This window comes from Molossus molossus, unplaced genomic scaffold (assembly GCF_014108415.1).
Source record: "Molossus molossus isolate mMolMol1 unplaced genomic scaffold, mMolMol1.p scaffold_m16_p_6, whole genome shotgun sequence".
Lineage (NCBI taxonomy): Eukaryota > Metazoa > Chordata > Mammalia > Chiroptera > Molossidae > Molossus > Molossus molossus.
Genome location: NW_023425399.1, coordinates 96,168,882 through 96,194,041, shown reverse-complemented (window position 1 = coordinate 96,194,041; position 25,160 = coordinate 96,168,882). Strand labels below are relative to the sequence as shown.

General features: G+C 41.1%; 1 protein-coding gene across 1 annotated transcript in view; it reads left to right on the top strand.

The window, feature by feature from the left end:
* Positions 1–25,160, top strand: part of PSTPIP2 (proline-serine-threonine phosphatase interacting protein 2) — a 78,597-nt gene that overhangs the window by 17,733 nt on the left and 35,704 nt on the right. Inside the window, exon 2 of the mRNA XM_036244341.1 lies at positions 23,416–23,516. Within this exon, the coding sequence (XP_036100234.1) occupies positions 23,416–23,516 (101 nt within the window). The remainder of the gene's footprint in view (positions 1–23,415; positions 23,517–25,160) is intronic.

The following is a 25,160-nucleotide window of genomic DNA, read 5'->3' as shown; positions in this document are numbered from 1 at the left end:
GGGGGCGGGGGGGAGAGAGAGAGAGAGAGACATTGATGTGAAAGGGACACATCGACCCAGCCAGGGCCGGGGACAAACTGCAACCGAGGTACATGCCTTTAGCGGGAACTAAACCCTGGTCTCTCAGGACTGCAGGCTGGCACTCTAACCACTGAGCAAAACTGGCCAGGGCTACTGGAAGATACTTTGAAACTATGTAAACATATCGCTTTCCTCAAACCTTCATTTACTAGTTTTGACATCTATTGATTCTTGCCTGAGTTAATTATTATTAGGATGGTTGCTAAATGGTGATTAAAAGTTTTAAACAACTTTATTGAAGAATAATTGACACATAATAAACTGCCTATGTTTAAAGTATATAGTTTAATAGGTTTCAACATGTGTATACCACCCACGAAACCATCACCACAGTTAAGGTGGTGAACATATCCATCACTCCCAAAGTTTCCTCCTGCCCCTTAGAAATCCCTCCTCTCTCACCAGCCTCTCCCTAGGCAACCAGTAATGTGCTTTCTGTCACAATAGATTAGCTGCATTTTCTAGAATTTATGTAATTGAGGCACAGCAAGTATTTATTCTTTTTTGCCTAGCTTCTTTCATGTATCATAATTCTTTTGAGATTTATCCATGTTGTTGTGTGTATTAATTGTCCTTTTTTTTTTTTTTTAATCCTCACCCGAGGATATTTTTTCATACTTTCAGACAGAGTAAGAGGGAAGGAGGGAGGGAGGGAGGGAGGGAGGGAGGGAGGGAGGGAGAGAGAGAGAGAGAGAGAGAGAGAGAGAGAGAGAGAGAGAAAGAGACATTGATGTGAGAGAGACACATCGATTGGCTGCCTCCAGCATAACCCCGACCAGGGCCAGGACTGAACCACAAAGGAGGCACATGCCCTTGACCGGAATTGAAGCCTCAACTCTTTGGTCCTCAGGCCGACGCTCTAACTGCTTAGCCAAACCAGCCAGGGCGATAGTTTGTTCTTTTTTTTTATTACCAAATAATATTACTTTATGAGCATATCATAATTTGTTCATCCATTGGCTTGTTGATGGACATTTCTTGGCTATTACATTTGTGTACAAGTCTTTGTATAGAGATTTAAAAATTCCATCTATATAATTAAGTTGGCATTCTACTGTAAGGAAGCGCTCCCCCCCTTAGTAGGATTCATATTTTATTTAATGGATTATAATATGTTACCATCATTTTTTATCTTGATGCTCAAATTGTCCTAGATTTGGACAGTGGGGAGCCCCCAGATCCTGTGTCCTTTTGATATACCCCCATCATTCTTTGAGCACTCCCTGTTTTCTGGCACAAGATGTTACAGGCTTAATAGATAATTTCTCTGCCCCAGTCCTGGGTTCTGCCATTTCTCCAAAACACCCTGATTCCTTTTAGCAGAAAGTTGTATTTGGAAACCAATATTTGCGCTCTAGCTATGGTCATTGCCACTTGGATGTTATTGTTTCACAGTCCTGCGCTCCCAACTTACAGATGTGTGCGTAATGATACCCCCAATTCCATTCCAACACCACAGTCATTTTAGCCTTTTCCCACTTGCTAATATTGCCCAGTCCCTTCCAGTGATGTGCTGGTAAATGTTTAACAACCAGCTCTCCAGTGGTTTTAAAATTCTGATTTGCAGCATTTGCCAATTTCCATGGGGTAAACATTTTCTCCATGGCCAGTTTCATGACATCATGGCATCACTGAGCGAGGAGTTAGGAAGACATGTGCACAGTTGGTTCTCACTTAGGAATGAGCCAGCGCTAGCATGCCTCTGCTCCCTTGTCAGGATCCCATTATCCACAGTAATTATACTCACGCACTCAGTCCTAAGACACAAAGAGAGTAGTTTCAGAATTGCTAACCCATACCATTATGAAAAACAAGCTAGAGTTTAATATGTGTACTTCTTTCTGTCTTAGACTGAGAGTATGTAGTCAAAATATCATGTACAGAAGTTACTTGGGTTAGTTCTCCCTCTCTCTCCTTCAGTGAAGTTATTTTTATTATTTGAAATGAGGTTAGGTTCATTTATTTTTGTTTGTATTCCATGTTAGAGGTTTCCTCCATTCTTGCATATTTGTTCGTAGTATTTTCCACTCCGTAAAATATTTACATGATTTCAAAATAACTCAAGAAGATGCACCCAGAGAAGCATCACCTTCCCTATTCCTTCTATCCCAGTTCCACTCCCTATTGTGTTCTTCCTGATCCCACCGACCCCTTGTAAGTGATTGATTTCTTTATTTACTACTTTATTCTTCCTCTGTGTCTTTTTGCACAAGTGAGCAGGTAAATACATATTTCCTCTTCTTATATAAAAGGTAGTATACCATACAGAATGACAACAAAGTCTGAAAACGTGTATTGTTGTTTTATATTTTAGAACTGATTACTTGATTACTTCTGGGGCATGATAGTGGCAAAAATTATTCAATGAAAATTAGACACATGAATCACTTGGAGCAATGCATCAAAGATGCATGTGCAGAGGTGATAGGAATGCCACATTCATGAGCCATGTTCATAGCCATTTTGCAGAATGCATTCGACCATGCATTGCTCATCAAGGACAACACATTGAACATATATAATGTTATTGAACATGCTTTGTAATGTAGTAGCAATAAATCATTTATTATGTATATATTTGCCTGTATTTCCAGACTTCATGGCCACACTGTTCTTATTCTTTGGCCCTTTGTTGTTGTTGTTTTCACAGTAAAATATAGACTGGAAATTACTCCGTATCAGTTTTTAGAGATAGTCCTCATTCTTTTTTATAGATGCACAGAACTCCATTGTATGAATATACCATAATTTATCAACCATCTCCTATGTATGATCATTTTAGTTATGTCCACATTTTTGCAATTACAAACAGCACTGAAGTAAATAACCTGTACCTATGTATTTTGGTTTCATTGGCAGTATATCTTCAGGGTAAATTCTTAGAACTGGGATAGATAGATCAAAAGGTAGACCCATATGCGATTGCTGAATTCCCTCTCCTAAAGTTTGAACCAATTTTTATTCTTCCCAGCAATATAGGAGAGAGAGTGGCTGCTTCCCACAGAATGTGTTGTCATACTTGTTAAAGTTGCCATTCTAATGGGAAATGAGAAATAGCATCTTAATTAAGCTTTCATTTGCCTTTCCTTTTTAAATATGTTTTATTTCCTTCCTTCCTTCCTTCCTTCCTTCCTTCCTTCCTTCCTTCCTTCCTTCCTTCCTTCCTTCCTTCCTTCCTTCTCCTCACTCGAGGACATTTTACCATTTTTTGTTCAGATAGAGCGGGGGGGGGGGGGGGAGAGAAACATCAGTGTGAAAGGGACACATCGAGTGGCTGCCACCCACACTACCCAACCAGGGCTGGGGACAAACTGCAACCGAGGTACATGCCCTTAGCGGGAACTGAACCTGGGTCTCTCTGGACCTCAGGCTGATGCTCTAACCGCTGAGCCAAACCGGCCAGGGCTTTATTGATTTTTTTAGAGAGAGACAGAAACATCGATATGAGAGAGAAATATTGATCAGCTGCCTCCTGCATGCCCACAACCCAGGGAAGTGCCCTGACTGCGAATCAAACTGGGATCTCTCAGTCCTTGGGTGATGCTCAATCCACTGAGCCACACCAGCTGGGCCTTTTATTTTTTTTATGTGTGAGGTTGCATACTTTTCTTTATATTTAAGGAACAGATACGTACACAGTAAATCATCTGGTTAAATCTCTTATTCATTTTGGGGGGATCTTTTTCCATCAATTTTAAATCTTTTTATTTTTAATCCTCACCCCAGGATAATTTTCCATTTATTTTTAGACAGAGTGGCCATGGGTGGGGTGGGGGTGAAGTGGAGGAGTGAGGGGAGAGCGAGCGAGTGAGAGAGGAACATTGATGTGAGAGACACACATCGATTGATTGCCTCCTGCATGACCCTGACCAGGGTTGGTGACCAAACCGCAACTAAGGTACATGCCCTTGACTGGAATCGAACCCAAGACTCTTTGGTCCTCAGGCTGACACTCTTAACTGCTGAGCCAAACCGGCCAGGGCAAGAATTCTTTGAATATTACATATATTAGCCTTTTAGCTGTGATTTTGTTGCAAGTGTTTGTTCTTACTTTGTCAGTTACCTTTTTATGTTGTTTATGGTTTTTTTGGCTATGAAAAAGTTTTTAAGTGGTCAAATTTATGATTTTTTCTTTATTGCATTTGGATTTTAAGTCATAGTTAGAAAGCTTTTTTTTGACTGCTTACTTCCAGTCCTTGTATGATTTTATGTTTTTACATTGAGATTTCTGATCCATTTTGAATTTATTCTTATATATGTTGTGGGGTCCAGATCTATTTTATCATTTTCTAAATGACTAATACTTGTCCCAGCACCACTTATGAAAAAGTTCATTTTTGCCCAGTGTGAGATGCTACCTTTAGTATATATTAAATTTCTATGTCTACTTGGGTCTATTTCTGGACTTTATATTCTATTCTACTGGTCTGACTATTTCTGCACCAGTACTGCACTGTTTTAATTATGGAGGATTTATAACATGTTTAAATGTCTGGTACAGCTGCCTTCCCTTTATTTCTTTTCTTTCTTATTATTTTCTTAGCTATTTTTACATTTTTATGTTTTCCTTATGAACTTTATTTAGCTACATGAGAAATAATTTGGTGTTTTTATTGGGATAGCGTCACATTTATCAATTAACTACTAATTGACATTTTAATGATGTTGAGTCATCCTAGCCAAGAACAAAGAATATTTTCTTTCCATTTGTATTATATCATCTGCAAGTAGAGATGACTTTATTTCTTTTCCAACTTTTATGCTTTTAATCAGTTTATCTTCTGAAATTGCATTGATTAATACCTCTAGCATAGCCCTGGCCAGTTTTCTCAGTGGTAGAGCATTGGCCTGTGGACCAATGAGTTGCGGGTTTGATTCTGGTCAAGGGCACGTACCTTGGTTGCAGTTTGTCCCCAGCCTTGGTTGGGTCATGCGGGAGGCAACCAGTTGATGAGGCTCTATCACATCGATGTTTCTCTCCGTCTCTCTCTCTCCCTTTCCCTCCCTCCCTCCCTCTCTGATAATAGGTGGAAAAATATCCTCAGGTGAGGAAAAAAAACCTCCTGTATAAAGTAGTGGCAATACCGGCCTTGCTCCCATCCTACTGCAAATTCCCCTAGTGTTTTTCCTTTAAGTAAGACACTGGTCTTTGCCTGGCTGGTGTGGCTCAGTGGCTGAGCGTCGACCCCTGCACCAAGAGGTCAGTGGTTCGATTTCCAGTCAGGGCACGTGCCCAGGTTGTGGGCCAAATCCCCAGTGAGGGGCATGGAGGAGGTGGCCAATCGATGTTCTCTTTCATCGATGTTTCCATCTCTCTCTCCCTTGCTCTTTCTCTCTCTCTAAAAATCAATAAAGGGCCCTGGCCGGTTTGGCTCAGCGGTTAGAGCATCAGCCTGTGGTCCAGAGAAACCTGGGTTCAGTTCCCGCTAAGGGCGTGTACCTCGGTTGCAGTTTGTCCCCAGCCCTGGTTGGGTCGTGCGGGTGGCAGCCACTCCATGTGTCCCTTTCACATAGATGTTTCTCTCTCTCTCTCTATCCCTTCCTTTCTCTCCCTCCCACTCTATCTGAACAAAAAATAGAAAAATGTCCTCAGGTGAGGATAAAAAAAAATTAAAAATCAATAAAGGAAAAAAATTTAAAAAGACACTGGTCTTAGGTATAAAGTATTTATATTTTAATCAATTAAAAGGGTACCAACAATTCCCATTTTCTGGAGTTTTTTAAAAATCTGGAATGGGTGTTGAATACTGTCAAAGGCTTTTCTGGCCTTGCCTTACTTTCCTGTGACTGTTCAAACCAATTGCTACAAAGTTGGTGGCCTCAAACAACAGGAATTTAGTCTCTCACAGTTCTGAAGGCAAAAAGTTCAAAGTCAATGTCCCAAGGACACAATCATGGTGTCAGCAGGACCATGCTCCTTCTGGAGACTCTAGGGAAGAATCTATTCTTTGTCTTTTCTAGCCTCTGTGGCTGCTGGCATTTCTTGGCTTGTGGCCACATCACTGCAGTCTTGCCTGTGCAAGGTATGGTCACATATCTTGTATGCTTCTGTGTCAAATCTCCCTTTGATTCCATCTTATAAGAACATGTGTGATTGTATTTAGGACACACCCTGATAATCCAGTATACTCCCCGCACTTCAAAATCCTTACCTTATTCATATCTGCAAAGACTCTTTTTCCTTTATATGATAAAGTTTATGAAGTCCAAGGATTAAAACCTAGATATCTTCGTGATCCATCATTTAGCCTACCACAAAGGCATTTATGGAGAAAATCGTGATTTTTCTTCTTAGATGTAATAAAATGGTTTATTAGATTAAAAATTTCCCAATACCGAACCAACTTTGCATTCTTGGACTAAAGGCCACTTACTCATGGTGTATGCTCTTCTTTATGTGGCATTAGACTCTTTTTAATAATGTTTTATATAGCACTTTTAAATCAATATTCTTAAGTGATATTGGTCTCTTTCTTTTTTGTACTCAAATGTAAATATTATGTTATACTTGCTTTATAAAGTGAATTAGGACATTTTCTTTCATTTCCAGTAAGTTTGTGGACCTTAGGAATACTTTTTTCCCCCTGAAGGTTTAGTAGAATTCTGTTCTCCTGTAAAAACATCCAATTCTGTTGCTTCTTCTAGTCTTGATTACTCCTTCTGTTTAAGCTTTCTATGTCAAATTTTTTACCAAAAATTTTGGTAAACTGTATTTTCAGAATAGGCGAGTCTGTTAATCTTTCTTTTATATCTTCTATATAGATATAGATATATACATTCTGTATCTCTTCTTACATGTTTATGAGTTCTATGTTTAGACACTTAATTCCTCAGAGATATTTTAGAGTATGATGTTAGAAAGAGCTCTATATTTAGTTTTTGGCAAAATGGAGTTATTGTTCCAATAACATTTATTTAATTAAGCCATCCTTTGATTTTTGGTTTCAAATGCTTCCTTTTTTATATATTAAATCTCCATATGTACATAAGGCCACTTCTAGAATGTTATTTGTATTTTATTTACTTGATTATAAATTATCAATGTCAGTAGCATACTTTACAAACTTTTGGTTACTTTATACTGTTTTTATATGGTAGGGTAAGTCCTGATTCATTATTTATCTTTTAACATTTTATGGTATATTTTCATTTATATACTTTTCTTTAAATCCTCACCCGAGGACATTTTTGGATTTGTCTTCAGATACAGCAGGAGGGAAAGAGGGAGGGAGAGAGAGAGAAACAACAATGTGAGAGGGACACATTGAGTGGTTGCCACCCACACGACCCCAACTGGGGCTGGGGACAAACTGCAACCAATGTATGTGCCCTTAGTGGAAACAGAACTCGGATCTCTCTGGTCCATGGGCCGATGCTCTAACCGCTGAGCCAAACCGGCCAGGGCTCATTTGTCTACTTTTCTAGGTGGGCTTTAGAATAAACTTAATTTAAAAAAAACAAACAAAAAAAAAACCTTATTAGCCTGGCTAGTTTGGCTCATTGGATTGAGCACTGTCCCATGGACTAAGAGGTCCTGTTTAATTACTGCTCAGGGCACATGCCTGGGTTGCGGGCTCAATCCCCAGGAGGGGGATTGCAGGAGGCAGCCGATCAATGTTTCTCTCTCACATCAATGTTTCTATCTCTCTCTCTTCCTTCCTCTCTAACAAATCAATAAAAATATATTTATCCTAACCTTATTAGGATTTTGGATTGAAATTATTTTAGCTTAATAGATTTATTTGAGAACAATGGACTCTTTCCAACATTGGATTTTCCATCTTGGACTAGAATATATCTTAGTTTTTTTAGTAATGTTTTATAGTTTTCTTTCAGAAAGGCTTATTACTAGGTATTTTATAGATTTCGTTGGTACTATGAATAGAATTTTATATTTTAAATTACATTTTTAAATGGTTATTGTTGACATATACGAAAGCTATTGCTTTTAAAAATATTTAATTCAGTCACTAGATTTTCACTTGATATATCTGGTTTCCTAAGTAGATACTTGTATCATCTAGAAATAATGGCAATTTCTGATATGTTTGCCTCTGTTTAGAGTAAGAAAGTGGGAAAGGTGTTACTCTGGAAGTGAAGACATTTACAGGGCTTTAGAACTATGTAGAATCCTTTTTTTTTCTTTCATTTTTCACTGTGGAAGTTTAGGTGGTGCCCAGGGACAGTTCTGGTTCTCGTGTCCTTGCTAGGAGCCTGCTGCAGGGTGGAATCCTCACCAGCTGCGGCTTTGGCACAGATGTCAGAATCAGCTGCTCTGTTTCCACTTGGAGTGGGGCAGGGTGCTGGCTGGGTTCCTGGTGTCCTGCAGACACCCTCCTGATCCCAGCATGACTGCTTCAGTTTCATGGACATTTGCTGATTTGAGCTAGGGGTTTTCTAGGCCTTTGTTGGGAAAGTCTGTGGAATTTCTTCTCCGTTTTCTATGGGTTGGAGTACTGGCTACCGACCTCTGTCCATCTAGCCCCATCTATTTTTTCTATCACAGAAATTTCTATAAATCTTCAGCTTCCTCATTGGGCCCTTCCCCATTTTCTGTTGTTGCTATGGATCATTTGTTATTTTAGTGGGGCCTGGGTACAGAAGAGAAAGGAGAGACGTCAACTTGCCATCATTAAGGGATGGAGGTGGGGAGAAAGACTTCAGATTATAAAAGTATATATTATAGAACATTTAGAAAACACTGAAATGTGCTAAGAAGAGAATTGTTTTCACATTTTGATTCACATCCTTCTAGTTGTGTTGCCGGAGAAATGAGCGGGTCCAATTTCTCTGTCACTAGTGGGAGTGGGGCTCTGGTGCTATCTTGAGAAAAGAAATTTTCTAAGACTTGCACGGAGAATGATGATTTTTACTCGCGTGAAGTTCTATCCCTTGGGTTGCAAAGTCCCAGTTCCCTTAAGCCAGTCCTGGAAAATATGCAGCTATGGGTTTAGTAGAGCTAGAAGATGGGCTGGTGTCCAGAATTTCCGTTCCACTGTGGAGTCTGATGTAGCATCAGGCATCAGGCTAGTCACAGTCCACTAGTCTGTTGTGTGGGTTGCACAAGGCCTGAGCCATGTGAGTGAATGCAGGGGAATCTCCCCCTGCAACAAGAGAGCCAGGAGCCCAGTGCATGGAGAGCCAAGCGAGGGAAATTCCTTTGTTCATGAGTTAGTTGTGATACTTTGTTCAAGTATCTTAGATTCCACACTCTTGCAGTGACCACACCTATTCTGGCCGATTACCTGTTCCCAGATGTGACTGACAGGTAAACATCTTTCCATGTCACCCAGACCTTACTGGGCATGCATCTAAACTGCCTTAGTCCAGTCCCTCCTCCATCAATTTGCAGGCAGTAGACCTGGAGAGTGTTAACTGCAGCTTCCTGGCAAAGCTGTATACATGGCATGTATATATTATCTGGTCTCAACTGCAGCTTCCTGGCAAAGCTGTATAAATGGCATGCATATATTATCTGGTCTCCCCTTTACTCCTTTCCTGTTATTTAATAACCACATTGTGATAAGGAGAACTTCTCTTCCTAGTGTCTTATTTTCTTCAACTGTAAAACCTGGAGATCACTCCTGTCTCACCGTGTTTTTAGAACATGCTGTGGTCCTTTAATGCAAAATGCAACATACTTATGCATCATATGCCCAGGGGTTAAACAAATGCAGCCTTTTTATGAAATGCAAAGTCAACAGCCTCTTCTCCACTTGAGTAGGGCTCTGCACTTTCAAAAGGCATCAAAGCCAATTGCATTTTTAAATTCAGAATTGGAGGCTTTAAAATGAAATGCAAACCATGGAGAGTCTTTTCTGCCTTCGGCCCTTGCCCTTTCCTAACAGTCATTCTCTCCCAGCTCCATACTGCTGTGCTCTGTAGTTCCATGTGCTTTCTTCTCGTAGCCAGCTCCTCTTCTACGCAGGAACCATGATTGCTGTTTTGTCTTTTGTAATCAATGATGCAGCTGTTCTTAATGGCATTCTAGTTAATGGGGGGCGTGGGGTTAGGGGGAGGCAGGACGGGGAGTATAAAAAGTGGACATTTCCTCATCCCAGGTTCAGAATCAGCAGGTCTGGGGTAGGATATGGAGAGTCTGCATGTTTACTAAGTTGATTCTGGTCCTTACGCCCACATCTGGAGACAGTGTGTATAACAGACATCATGATAGGTGGCTTGAGAGCCAGTGCAGGTACTCTGAGGTAGCACTTGCAATTCTGATGGAGGCTTTGGAGGCTGCGGGTACTCTTTGTTTCCCCTTTGCCTCTACACCTTCTGCCCAGAGGCCACGTGGAAAAGGAGCCTGGAAACAAGTTTTCAGAGGCTTCTGCTGCAGGGTGCTCAGGTTCAGGGGGCATGAAGGCGGTCCATGTGATTTGACAATGTGAGTGAAACCAGCCTTCAGCATTAGAGCTGGTGGGCAGCCCACGTAGACGTCCCCACACCCCACTTGCTTTGGACTGCCTGCTGGTGTGCTCAAAACAAGACGTTTTTATTATTCTTTGGCTCACATACCTGCTGGATGTGCCAATTTTTTTTTATCTTAAAAATACGTAAATGGCTCTATGGTTTAAGTACAAATCCCTTGATTAAAACCTGAATGCTTTTTACCTCTTTATAACTTGAACATTATTAAACCTTATGTTCTGGGACTTGGGAGGTTTGCCGGATGCTTGGATCTGCTCACCCCTTCTTTTTCATCTCCTGCCTCACCCAGGACTCCAGACTAGATCCATTTCCAAGGTTTAGCTTCTCTTATTCCTCCCAGTAACAGCCTCTTTCCCATTGTTCCTCTGAATCCTAATCAGTATCCTAATCCTAATTTAACTTTTTGAGGTCTAATTTATATAAGATGAAATACGCAGATCAATGAGTTTTGAAAACTGCATATACCTGTACAACCCACACTTCTATAGAAAGATCTTAATAGGAATGTTGGTCACATGGATGTATTTCCATATTCCAGGAAGTTCCCAAACGGCCCTTCCCAGTCCACCCTCCTGACTCAGGCAATTAGTGTTCTTATTTCTGTCCCCATAAAAATAAGTTCTACAATTGCTTGCCTGTCCTACAATTTCATATAAAGGGGATCATACTATAAATACTTTTTGTGACTAGCATTGTTCACTAGCATAATGTTTTTTTAAATTTTTTAAATTAATTAATTTATTTTTGTTACAAATGTTTCTCCTTTTCCCCCCAATGATTCCCCCCTCCCACCTCCCCGCCCTGTCCCCAGCTTTGTTGTCCATGTCCATTGTTCATGCATACATGCATATAAGTTCTGTGGTTTATCTCTCCCCCACCACCCCCTCTTCTGGGGATTGTTAGTCTGTACCCCACTTCCATGTCTCTGGGAGTACCCCATTTCTCAGACTGTTATGTTCATTATATTCCACAAGTAAGTGAGATATGATACTTGTCTTTCTCTGTTTGGCTTGTTTCATTTAGGATAATACTTTCCAGGTCCCTCCATGTCATCTCAAAGGATAAGAGATCTTTCTTACAGCTGCATAGTACTCCATTGTGTATATGTACCACAGCTTTTTTTATCCATTCATCTACTGATGGACATTTGGGCTGTTTCCAGATCTTAGCTATTGTAAAGAGTGCTGCTGTGAACATGGGAGTACATATAATCTTTCTGATTGGTGTTTCAGGTTTCTTAGGGTATATTCCTAGAAGTGGAATCACTGGGTCAAATGGCAGTTCAATTTTTAATTTTTTGAGGTAACACTATAGTGTTTTCCATAGTGGCTGCACCAGTCTGCATTCCCACCAGCAGTGTACTAGAGTCCCCTTATCTCCACACCCTCGCCAACACTTGTTGTTTGATGATTTGTTGATGGCAGCCATTCTGACAGGTGTGAGGTGTCATTGTTGTTTTAATTTGCATCTCTCTGATGATTAGTGATGTTGAGCATTTCTTCATATGTCTCTTAGGCACTTGCATGTCCTGTTTGGAGAGGTGTCTATTTAGTTTCTCTGCCCATTTTTTAATTGGGTTCTTTTTTTTTTTTTTTTTTATCCTCACCTGAGGACTTTTTATTTATTTATTTTTTTAATATATTTTGTTCAGATAGAGTGGGAGGGAAAGAGAGAAAGAGAAACATCGACGTGAAAGGGACACATCGAGTGGCTGCCACCCACATGACCAACCAGGGCCGGGGACAAACTGCAACCAAGGTATGTGCCCTTAGTGGGAACTGAACCCGGATCTCTCCAAACCGCAGGCCAACGCTCTAAATGCTGAACCAAACCAGCCAGGGCTAATTGGGTTCTTTGTCTTCCTTTTGTTGAGTTGTATGAGCACTCTATATGTATTGGAAATTAACCCCTTACCTGATATATCACTGGCAATTATGCTCTCCCATAGAGTGGGTAGCCTTTCCATTTTGATGATTGTATCTTTTGCTGTGCAGAAGCTTTTGAGTTTGATGTAGTCCCATGTATTCATTTTCTCCTTTGTTTCTGTTGCCTTAGGTGATGTATCAGTGCAAATTCTGCTGTGTATGATGTCTGAAATTTTGTTGCCTACATTTTCTTCTAGGATTTTTATGGATTCGCGGGACACATTTAAGTCTTTTATCCATTTTGAGTTTATTCTTGTGTATGGTGTAAGTTGAAAGTCTAGTTTCATTTTTTGCATGTAGCTGTCCAATTTTCCCAACACCATTTATTAAAGAGGCTGTCTTTATTCCACTGTATGCTCTTGCCACCTTTGTCAAATATTAATTGAGCATATTGCCTTGGGTCCATTTCTGGGTTCTCTGTTCTGTTCCACTGGCCTGTTCTTGTGCCAGTACCAGGCTGTTTTGATTACACTGGCTTTGTAGTATAACCTGAAATCTGGTAATGTGATCCCTCCTACTTTGTTCTTCTTTTTCAAGATTGCTGTGGCTATTTGAGGTCTTTTTTGGTTCCATATGAACTTTTGAAATATTTGTTCTAGTTCTGTGAAGTATGTCGTTGGTATTTTGATAGGGATTGCATTGAATCTATAGATTGCTTTAGGTAGAATGGACATTTTAATGATGTTAATTCTTCCAATCAAGGTATGTGCTTCCACTTTTTTATATCTTCCTCTATCTTTTTTTTTTTTTTTTTTTTTAGTGACCTGTAGGTCACTAAAATAGGCCCTTTGTTTCTTTGGTTAAGTTTATTCCTAGGTATCTTAATTTTTTTTGCCACGATGGTAAATGGGATTGTTTTTTAGTTTCTCTTTCTGTGAGTTCATCATTGTTATATAAGAATGCCGTCGATTTCTTAACATTAATTTTGTATCCTGCTACTTTGCCAAATTCATTTATTAAGTCTAGTAAATTTTTCGATGGAGTCTTTGGGGTTTTCTACGTATAGCATCATGTCTGTGAATAATGACAGTTTCATTTTCTCGTTTCCAATTTGGATCCCTTTTATTTTTTCTTCCTGTCTGATTGCTCTGGCTAAGACTTCCAGTACTATGTTAAATAAGAGTGGTGAAAGTGGGCATCCTTGTCTTGTTCCTGTTCTTAAGGGAAATGCTTTTAATTTTTGCCTATTGAGTATGATGTTGGCTGTAGGTCTTTCATATATGGCCTTTATTATGTTGAGATATGATCCCTCTATTCCCAGATTGTTGAGCATTTTTATCAGAAATGGTGCTGGATTTTGTTGAATGCTTTTTCAGAGTCTATTGATATGATCATGTGGTTTTTATTTTTCATTTTGTTTATGTGGTGTATCACATTTATTGATTTGCGAATATTGTACCAGCCTTGCATCCCTGGGATGAATCCAACTTGGTCATGGTGAAAAATTTTTTTGATGTATTGCTGGATTCGATTTGCTAGTATTTTGTTCAGGATTTTGGCATCTATGTTCATCAGGGATATTGGTCTGTAGATTTCTTTCTTTGTAGTGTCTTTTTCTGGTTTTGGAATTAGAATTACGCTGGCCTCATAAAACGAGTTTGGAAGTCTTCCTTCTTGAATTTTTTTAAGTAGTTTGAGGAGAATGGGTGTTAGTTCTTTTTTGAATGTTTGGTAAAATTCCCCCATGAAGCCATCAGGGCCTGGGCTTTTGTTTGCTGGGAGAGTCTTGATTACATCTTCAGTTTCTTTTGTTGTTATTGGTTTGTTCAAGTTTTCTATCTCTTCCTGGTCCATTTTTGGAGGACTATGTGTTTCTAGAAATTTGTCCATTTCCCTTAGATTGTCGAATTTGTTGCCGTATAATTGTTCATAATATTTGTTAACAATCCTTTGTATTTCTGTGGTGTCAGTTATTATTGCTCCTCTTTCATTTCTGATTTTGTGTATTTGGGTTCTCTCTCTTTGTTTCTTAGTGAGTCTAGCTAAGGGTCCATCAATCTAGTTTATCTTTTTAAAGAACCAGCTCTTTGTTTCATTGATCCTTTGAATTGTTTTTTTTTTTGTCTCCATGTCATTTATTTCTGCTCTTATCTTTACTATTTCCTTCCTTCTACTTGCTCTGGGGTTTTCTTTTTGTTTGCTTTCTAGTTCTTTAAGTTGTGAGGTTAGATAGTCTATTAGACATTTTTTTGTTTCTTGACGTAGGCCTGTAGTGCTATGAACTTCCCTCTCAGAACAGCTTTTGCTGCATCCCATAGATTTTGTATTGTTGTGTGTTCATTTTCATTGGTTTCCAGGAATTTTTAAATTTCTTCCTTGATCTCCATGGTAATCCATTCAGTGTTCAATAACATGCTATTTAGCCTCCATGTTTTCAAATGTCTTTGAATGTTCTTGTTACAATTGATTTCTAGTTTCATGCCATTGTGATCTGAGAAGATACTTGATATGATTTCAGTCGTCTTGAACTTGTAGAGACTTAGTTTGTGCCCAAACATGTGGTCTATCTTTGAGAATGTCCCTTGTGCACTTGAGAAGAATGTGAATTCTGCAGTTTTGGGATGTAATTCTCTGTAGATATCTGTTGAATCCATTTGATCTAGTGCTTCATTTAGAGTCTGTGTTTCCTTGTTAATTTTTTGTCTAGAAGATCTATTCAGTGATGTCAGCGGGTTATTGAAGTCCCCTGCTATGGTTGTATTGCTGTTGATTTCTCCTTTGAAGTCCTCCAGAAGGTTTTTAATATATGTTGGTGCTCCTATATTGGGTGCATATATGTTTACTAAGGTTATATCTTCCTGTTGGATAGATGCTTTCAATATTATGTAGTGGCCTTCTTTGTTTATAGTTATGGCCTTCATTATGAAATCTAGTTTATCAGATATGAGTATTTCTACCCCAGCTTTTTTTTGCTTTCCATTTGCATGAAAGATTTTTTTTCCCATCCCTTTACTTTCAACCTATGTGAGTCTTTTGTTGTGAGGTGGGTCTCTGGTAAACAACATATATGTGAGTCATGCTTTCTTATCCAGTAGCTACTCTGTGTCTTTTTATTAGAGCATTCAAACCATTCACGTTTAAGGTGACAATTGATATGTACTTATTTATTGCCATTTTTGTTTAGTGTGGTCCTATTTTTCTTCCTATTTCTTCTACTAATTACAGCAGTCCTTTTAGCATATCTTGCAGTGCTGGTTTGGTATTAATATATTCCCTTAGCTTATTTTTGTCTGGAAAGCTCTTTATTTGACCTTCTATTTTGAATGATAGCCTTGCTGGATAGGGTAGTCTTGGATTCAGATCCTTGATTTTCATGACCTTGATTACTTCATGCCATTCACTTCTGGCCTGTAGTGTTTCTGTTGAGAAGTCAGCTGAGAGCCCTATGGGGTTTCCTTTGTAGGTAATCTGTTGTTTATCTCTTTCTGCCTTTAGGATTCTCTCTTTGTCTTTAATTTTTGGCATTTTAATTACTATGTGTCTTGGTGTGGGCCTGTGTGAGTTCTTCTTACTTGGGGCTCTCTGTGCTTCTTGAACTTGAATGCCTTCTTCCTTCACCCAATTAGGGAAGTTTTCTGTCACTATTTCTTCAAATATATTCAAATATATTCTCTAACCCTTGCCCATTTTCTTCCTCTTCAGGGACTCCTATGATGCGAATATTATGATGTTTCCAGTTGTCCTACAGTTCTCTTAAGCTGTCTTCCTGTTTTTTAATCTTTTTTTCATTTTGGTTTTCTGACTGGTTTATTTTTTCTACCCTGTCTTCTAATTCACTGATCCGGTCCTCAGCTTCCTCTACTCTGCTGGTTAGTCCTTTCAATGTGTTCTTTATTTCTGCTATGTCATTCTTCATTTCCTTCCCCTTGGTTGGTTTTCTATGTTTCTATATCTTTACTCATGGTGATGATGTCCTTACTCATGCTGTTGAGCTTTCTCAAGATCATGGCTCTGAACTCTACCTCTGATAATTTGCTTAGCTACATTTCATTGATCTCTTCTTCAATAGAGTTCTCTTGTTCTTTTATTTGGGATTTGTTTCTTTGTTTCACCATTTTGGCTATCTTAGTGGGTTTTGGAGCCTGCCAAGTTTTTCCTGTTGGTGTTGGTGTTCTGCTGTTTGTGGCTTCCTCTACTGGGTTCAGATGAGCCTGAGTAGGCCCATGTTAAACACCACTGTCAAGTCTTACTTTCCTGGGTAGATTTGCAAGTCCAGGAAAGGTTCAGTTATCCTCTAGCTATTTCCATAGTCTCAGTTACCCAGTGCCTTGGAATGTAACCCTGGTGTTCTGCATAAGAGGATATCCAGAGTGTGGGATAGATGCTGGTTGTTAATGAGCCTCAATTTGCATTTCTATGTCTCACCTGGGAAAGGCTGAATCTCGGGGGAGGGGGGGCTGCTGCTTTTCCCCACAGTTCTGGGAAGGAGCACACTGACCACCGTTTTTTGTGGCCGCAACTCAGCAAAAACTCTTAGTGCCCTCCAAATCCTGTGTGTCCCCACAGCGTTCCAGCCCAGTCTGCCCTTTCTCTGCCGTAGCCCCCAGATGAGTGGCTGTGGCTATTTTAGTGCTCTGTTCTGGCTCTCTGTGCTGTGGAGTGGGCTTGGTCTTTGTTCCCCAAGGGCGCTGCTCACAGCTAAGACTGCTGCTGTCTGAGTGCTCTCAGCCCGCCACCCTCTTGCGCCTCCGCAGATCCTACCAGTGTTTCTGGTTATATGATCCTGTCCTGCTGCTTTTCTGTTGCTTTTTTCTGAGGATTTGTCTTTATTTTATTATTATTTTTTTTAATCCTCACCCAAGGACATTTTTCCATATTTTATTCAGATAGAGTAGGAGAGAGAGAGACACATCGAGTGGTTGCCACCCATATGACCCAAACAGGGCCAGGGACAAACTGCAACCAAGGTACGTGCCCTTAGTGGGAACTGATCCCCGGTCTCTCTGGACCGCAACCAATGCTGTAATCGCTGAGCCAAACCAGCCACGGCGGATTTGTCTTATTTTAGTTGTAATTCCCGTTTGGTCCTGTGAGATTGTCTGTGTAGCTTCTATTCACTCTGCCTGCATTTTCACATCCTCTATGCCTATCTTGTGCGCAGCTGGGTTCCAGAGGCCAGTGTGGTGCCCCCGCACCCTGCAGGTCCTGAGGGTAACTGGATTGCACAGTCCCTGCTGGGTGGCACCGGCCTCTCTGGTGCCCCAGCACCCTGCAGTTTTTGCAGGCGGGAAGCTGGATCACACCAGTCCCTCTCAGGCTCCGGCTTCCCACTGCACTTGTAAGCTGCTGGACCGCACAGGCCTCTGTGGAGACCCAGGTCCCACTGCTGGTGGCTGGGGAGTGCTGCCGCCCCATGGGGCTCAACTCCTGCTCAGCTTTGGCTGTAGTTTTGGAGATGAGTCTCAGCTGCTGGTCTGTGCTTCTGTTGCCTGGGGATGGATGTCTGCTCCCCAGCCTCTGTTACTGGGGGTATATCTGGACTCTGATCAGGTTGCTCCTGTGGGGGATGATGCTGGGCTCTGGGCTGTCTGCAGCTTCTGCGAGGGGGCACCTTGGGCGCTCCACTACTGTGCATGGGTCTGTGTTGACACAGTGTCCACTGGTCCGATGGTGCCAGGTGCACTGGGGGGCTCAGGTTGCTGGGCCCTAGCTGTTCCCATTGCCTCCTCCCAGGGAAGACCCAGGATCTTCCAAAATGGTGGGACCTCCCTGTGGGGCAGGGAGAAGCGCCCTGAAGGGCCGCTTACCATGGTAGCCGGCTGCTCCGTCCACAGCACAGGAACCTTCTGCTCTGCGGCTCTGCACTGCTCGGGTTTGGTCGTCCACCTTCACATCCACTCACACACTCTCACACACTCGCTCACTCTCTCACACACTCACCCTCCCTCCGGTCCTGCCCGCTGCCATCTTTCCACCTCCCTCCTAGCATAATGTTTTTGTGATTCATGTTATTTCATGTCAATAGTTCTTCCCTTTTTATTGCTGAGTAGTATTCCATCATATAAATAAACCACAAGTTGTTTAGCATTCGTTAGGCATTTGAGTTGTTTCCAGTTTGGGGCTATTGTGAATAAAACTCCTATGAACACTGTTGTACAAATTTTTTTTCTGGACATGTTTTCATTTCACTGTGTACATGCTTATAAGTAGAACTTTGGGTTATAGGGTATGTGTATGTTTAGCTTTTTGAGAAACTGCCATCTTCCAAAATGAATGTGCCATTTTTACACTCCCATCAGCAATGCATGAGAGTTCTGATAGTTTAACCTCCTTGCCTACATTCATTATTGACTTTTTAATTTTAGCTATTCTAGTGGGCATGAAGTAGATATTATTGTGACTTTAATTTGAATTTCCCTGTGATGTTGAGCAACTTTTCATGAACTTTTGGCCAAAGGGCTAACTTTTATGAAGTGTTTATGAAGTTCAGGTATTAGGTCCAGTTTTTATTGGGTTGCTTATATTATTATTATTATTTTGTTGGATTATTTGAATATTCTGGACACAAGTCTTTTGACTGATATATGTATTATGAATATTTTCTCCAAGTCTGTGGCTTGCCATTTAATTTTCTTAACAATTTCTCTGATGAGCAAAGGTTTTTAATTTTGATGAAGTCTAATTTTTCAGTTTTTTTCTGTTGGAGTTCATATTTTTGTGTCCTCTCTAAGAAATACCTCCAATTCTCAAAGGTATTTTCCTATTGGTTTCTTCTGAGAACTTTATATTTTAATTTTATGTATATTTTATATCTGAGCCTATGATCCATCTCAAATTAATGTTATATATAGTTTGAGGAATGAGTAGAGGTCTCTTCTCCCAAAGGTTTATACAGTTTTCCCAGGGCCATTTGCTGAAAAGGCTAATTTCCTCATTGAATAGCTTTGGCACCTTTGTTGACAAACAATTGATAAGTGAGTCTGTTTCTGGATTCCATTCTGTTCCATTGATCTACTGGTCTATCCTCAGATCAGTACCATACTGTTTTGATTACTGTAACTTCACAGAACATTTTAAAGGCAGATGTTATGAATTCTCCAGCTTTGTTCTTTCTTAAAAAAATTGTTTTGCCTATTGTAGGTTCTTTGTAATTCCACATACATTTTAGCTAACTTGAAAATTTCTACAGAAAGACTTGGGATTTTGATGGGATTGTGTTGAATCTATAAATCAATTTGGAGAAAATTGAAATTTTAATAATATTTCCTCTTTTAATCCATAATCATTATATCTATCTATCTATCTATATACCTTTACTAAGACCTCCTTTTATTTTTTTCAGCAATACTTTGTAATTTTTGTGAAGAAATTTTGTATAACCTACTACGTATTTATTTCTGAATATTTTATATCTTCAAAGCTATTGTAAATGATGTTTAATCCTCTGCCCCACTGGTATATAGAAATAGACTTTATTTTTGTATATGGACCTTGTATCCTGCAACGTTTTTACATTTATTTATTAGTTCTAGTAATTTTTTTTTGGTAAATTTCCCAGGATTTTTTGTGTACACGGTCATACTGACTGCAAATAGAAGCAGTTTTATTCTTTCCTGTCCAATAAGTATATGTGCTCTTTATTTCTTTTCCTTGCCTTATTTTCTGCTTATCAGATGGAAAGTGCTCAGTTATTCACCATTTAAGTAGGCTGTTAGCTATAGGTTTCTTGTAGATGCCCTTTGTCAGATTGAGGATGTTGGTAATTTGTGCTTTTTTCTTCCCTATCTCTTGGTTTTTTTTTTTATCAACCTAGATATGGATTTATTGATTTTTCTAAACCTTTTAAAGGACTAACTTTTAGTTTCATTTATATTCTCTATTTTGTATTCATTTCTATTTTATTGTGTTCCTCTATTTTTATTTCCTCCTTTCTACTTACTATAAATTTATTTTGTTCTTCTTTACTTAGCTCCATAAAGTGAAAGCTTAGGTCATTATTTTCTCGTGTGAATCCTAGTCATCTTATTTATTCCCTTTTCTGATGACCCCAGACCGTTCTCTCTTTTCTACCTCATTCATTTTATATTTTCTTTATATAGTTGTGTATACTCTTTTAGTCCCTAGTTTTCCTTGTGCATACACATTTGTTTTACGTACATGTCTTTGACTGAATCCCTAAATGAATGATAGGTGCCCTTATTGCAAGAACTCTATCTTCTGCTGGCTTTGTAAGCTTTTTAGTACCTTGTCTGTAGTTGATGTACAATTAAAAGACGTTGCTCAAGCGCCATTAAGGTGGAAGCTACTGTGGGTGATAAGGGTTAGGTATAATGCAGATATTCTTTAAGAAGCTGACTAATTTTTAAAAGATGTTATTAAAATAACACAAAATAATATATAATAAGAGTCAAATGAGATGACTAGACATTAAACAAATGAGGCATTCAGAAGAAGGAGAGGAGACTATAGGGCAGATTATTTAAGGAACTTCAAAGAGGAAATGGGATTTGAACTGGCTCTGAAGCGGAGATTGGATTTAAGTGAAAAGGAGAGGACACCATTCTCATTGTGGGCAAAGCATGTGCAAAGGTCCTAGGTAAAAATGTACGCTGCTTGTTTGGACGACAGGGAAGAGACCAGTGAGGGAAAAGCTGGGGAAGAGAACTAAGATACAATGTCTAGAGAGCTCTGATTACCAAGTCCAGGATCCTGGGGTTATGGGTCTGGCACACTCACTTCTGATGGCAGGTCTGCAATGCAATCTTGGAGCTCATGCAGTTTTCTTTCCTACTTGGCCCATGCTCTCTGAGTAACACAGGAAGGAGTTTCCAGGCCAAATCCTCCACAGCTTTGAACTTGGCCTTGGGCATTCTTTGTTTTCTCTTGGGGATTTCCTTCCGTCATTGCTCAGTCAGTCCTCTGAAACAGCAATTCTGTATTTTTTAAGGCTGGCTGCCAGAAGGCCTGGTTATTTGGTTTGCTGGTAGGAAACCTTGGTCTTGCTCCACCCTCCCTGTCTAGCTCAAAGAGTCTACACACCCTTAATTTAAAAAAGGAAACCACCTTCTCCAAGTGAGTAGCATAAAACAGAGAACCCAGCTGTCTTTCTCTGGGAAGAATAAAGTACTTCTGTCTATAAAACAGCAGAGATATTGATCCTTTGTACCTATTCATTCACTTAGGAGTCTTTGTTTTCATTGTTCTCATCTAATGCATCTGGCTGGGAACACAATAAGCATTTTCATCCTACAGAATTTTACTCTAGTTAAGCTGGATTTTGGGGGGATGTGTCCAGGAGTGACCCGAGATGTTGAAGCCACGGGTATTTGTAATGGAGCTGGGACAGCAATGCTACTCACCTGGGGGACACCAAACAGCAAATCCAGAAGCTGAGTGCTCTGAGAGCCCGGAGGAGGGAGCACTGCGCTCGAAGAAGGCTTCCAGAAAACCTGGAAGTGGAGGGGCTGGATCTGGATTCAGGAAAGGATAATGTAAACATCGTCTTAGAGCCACTGAGCACTGCATTTTAGGGGTCGGTAAGAAGCCCACCTGGCTTCTTCAAGAATGGGTATATGGAGGGGGGTGGGTGGAGAAATGACGTTTTCACGGTGGCCATGTTTAAGCTTCTGAAGGCCTCACTCTATGCTCAAACAACAGCCCGCACCCAATGGAATTAAGTGTATTTCTAACTTAAGAGTTAGCAGTAGCCCTGGCCAGTTTGGCTCAGTGGTTAGAGCGTCGGCCTGCGGTCCTGAGAGACCCGGGTTCGGTTCCCGCTAAGGGCGCGTACCTCGGTTGCAGTTTGTCCCCGGCCCTGGTTGGTCGTGTGGGTGGCAGCCACTCGATGTGTTCCTTCCACATCGATGTTTCTCTCTCTCTTTCTCTGTTCCTCTCTCTCCCTCCCACTCTATCTGAACAAAAAATGGAAAAATGTCCTCGGGTGAGGATAAAAAAAAAAAAAAAGAGTTAGCAGTATGTCCATGTGTAAATTTTGTTATAATAATCCATTTGTTAAAATGCAATGTGAGTTATGGCCAGTTTAATTTCTGAATGCCGTGTTGAAATCAGCCTCAGACTTTGGTCCTGCTGGGTTTCTTTGGGACCCATCTGCTCAGCCAGGCCATGACAGGTGGCAGCAAGTGGAAGAGAGGAATTCTGCTTCTTCATGTCCTGGCTGGGTAGGGAGGTGTCTTCAGGTGTCCCCACCCTACCCCATCCCAAGAGTCGCACCTTTCTCAGTTGACTGGGGGCTGGGAAGGGATGGACTGCCTTGGCTGGTCTGGGGGTTAGGGAGCTCAAAGCTCCCTGGACATTCCCAAAGATAGCCCACAACCTCCCCAAGGGGCTGATGTCTGAATCAGGCAACTTACTGTAAGCATTTGGGGGTAGAAACCAAGGAGCCAGCCTTACTTAGTAGGGGACACTTTAGAGCAGTGGTTCTCAACCTTCCTAATGCCGTGACCTTTTAATACAGTTCCTCATGTTGTGGTGCCCCCCAACCATAAAATTATTTTCGTTGCTACTTCATAACTGTAATTTTGCTACTGTTCCGTCTTAGACAACCCCTGTGAAAGTGAAAGGGTCGTTAGACCTCCCCTCCCTGCTTCCCAGGGGGAAGCCAGACCTACTCTCTCACCCGTGGGGCCTGGTTCCTGCCCTTTGCAGAAATACCCTTCACCCTCAGAAAGGGCTTATTGGCTATGAGAGCAGAGGTTAGGGCCCCGCTATCCTGCCCCGGTCCTGGCCTGATTTGGAACATGGGTGGGGACCCGGAACCCCACCAGCTCCCTCATCCCTGTGCCTCTCAGTCCTCTGTCACTTCCTTCCTGTTTTGTGGCCCTTCAGTTTCATAATTTAAAAAACTGTTCCACAGCTACATGCATTCTTACTTCTTCTATTTTTTTTATTTTGGTCACATATGCCTTGGAGGTAATGTGTTTCAGGAACTTCCCACTGCAGGCTTCCCCAGCTCTTCCTGCCCCGCGGTTTCCATCTGCTCCTTTCCTGGTCTAACCCCGAGTTTCTTCCTTTTCACCAGAGTCCAGACATCCTCAGCACCGTTGGCTACGACAGCATCATCCAACATCTGAACAACGGCCGCAAGAACTGCAAAGAGTTCGAAGACTTTTTAAAAGAAAGGTACATGCTGTTTCCTCTCTGGAGACTGAGGGGAGGACAAAATGCTTCCACACAAGCAAGGAGCAGTTCACTGTTTCACAGCTGTTTCTAACGGCTCACGGGACCTCTGCAGCAGGTTATGGAACGCTCCCCAAGATGTGAATGACATCTCTGTCCTAAAGCTCTTAGAAACCAGTTCGAGAGATAAGATTGATGAATGAAACAGCAAACAAAATGTAATACAACATTAAGTTGTGTGATACGCATGACACTGAGACCTCATGGGGGTGGCGGTGATTATGGAGGGCTGGCCAAAAGGGGGGGGCATGGGAACTTCGTGGAAGAGGAGATCCTGAGGTGGTCCTCCAAGAGTGCAGTGGATCTGACAGGTGGAGGGGTATCCAGATGTCTAGGGGGGAACAGAAAGCTTGGAGATGAGAATGAGCATGACCCATGTGGTGAGCAGGGAGCAGAGCCTGATTCAGGCACCACGGGGGGTCAGGGTGCAGTGACAAAGATGTGGGGACAGGTGATGGCACTCCAGATGGCAGCAGGGCTTGGTGGCGGTGGAGGACTGGCATGCTTTAGAGGATTTTCCTTCCTTTTTAAAAATTTTTATTTATGAATTTGCAAGAGAGAGAGAAACATCGATTTGTTGTTACACTTACTTATGCATTCATTGGTTGCTTCTTGCATGTGCCCTGACTGGGATTGAACCGCCAACTTGGCGTATGGGGACCACGCTCTAACCAACTGAGTTACCTGGCCAGGGCTTCTTTTCTTTTCTTTGTTTAATGGATAATATTTTTTAAAAATTCTATACTTCATGGAGTGTGTTAGTTTTTTGGAACTCCTAGTCATCTGGAATACTTCACTGTAAGTCTGGATGGGGTGCTTTAGTGGGGGGTTGGCCTAAGATCCAGGTCATTGCCAGGCCCCAAACTAATTGACAGTGAGTCAGAGTCATAACTGGAGATTCAGACATCAAAGTGTCTTCGATCGAGTCTCTTTATTTTCTACTCAAGAGAGCATTAGGCAACATCAAGCTCACACTGGTAGCTGCATTCCGATGGTGAGGCCTCTCTCCTTGACCTGATTCAAAGGTCTGGAGCCAGACCACCCCCCACTGGGCATCCCTGGAGGGGTGGACAGAGCAAGCTCTGTCCTCTGGCAGGCTCCATGGAGCTGGTCACTGAGCCTCCTCCTTTGAGGGACCAGCCTCCCTCTTCTACCCAAGCTGGTTAACGGTGTGACACCAAGTTACAGCCTTCCTTTCTCTTGATAGTCAAGAGAGATGGGCTTCCTCCTTTCTTCAGCAGTGCTGACAAAGTAGCAAGGAATCAAGAGTCCCATGGCTATGCAGGAGATAGAGACTGCAGAACATCCCTTGCTTTTGTGTTCTTCCTCCAGTTAGGGCTTTTATACATTTTTCTCCTGAGAATAAATAGCTTTGCGACAGATCCACGAAAGAGGTGTTGGCTAATGGCTGAAGCTTCTGCTGCCCAGGCTGCACCATCCAGTTGTCCCCTGACATAATGGGGTGGTGGTGTAGATAAGTGGTGTCCACATTTTAAAAAACATAAACCTTAGTAAGAAATAAGTTTAAGAAAACATTACTACCCTATGATTTTATTCAATTCTATTTAATTGAGGAAATTAAATAGA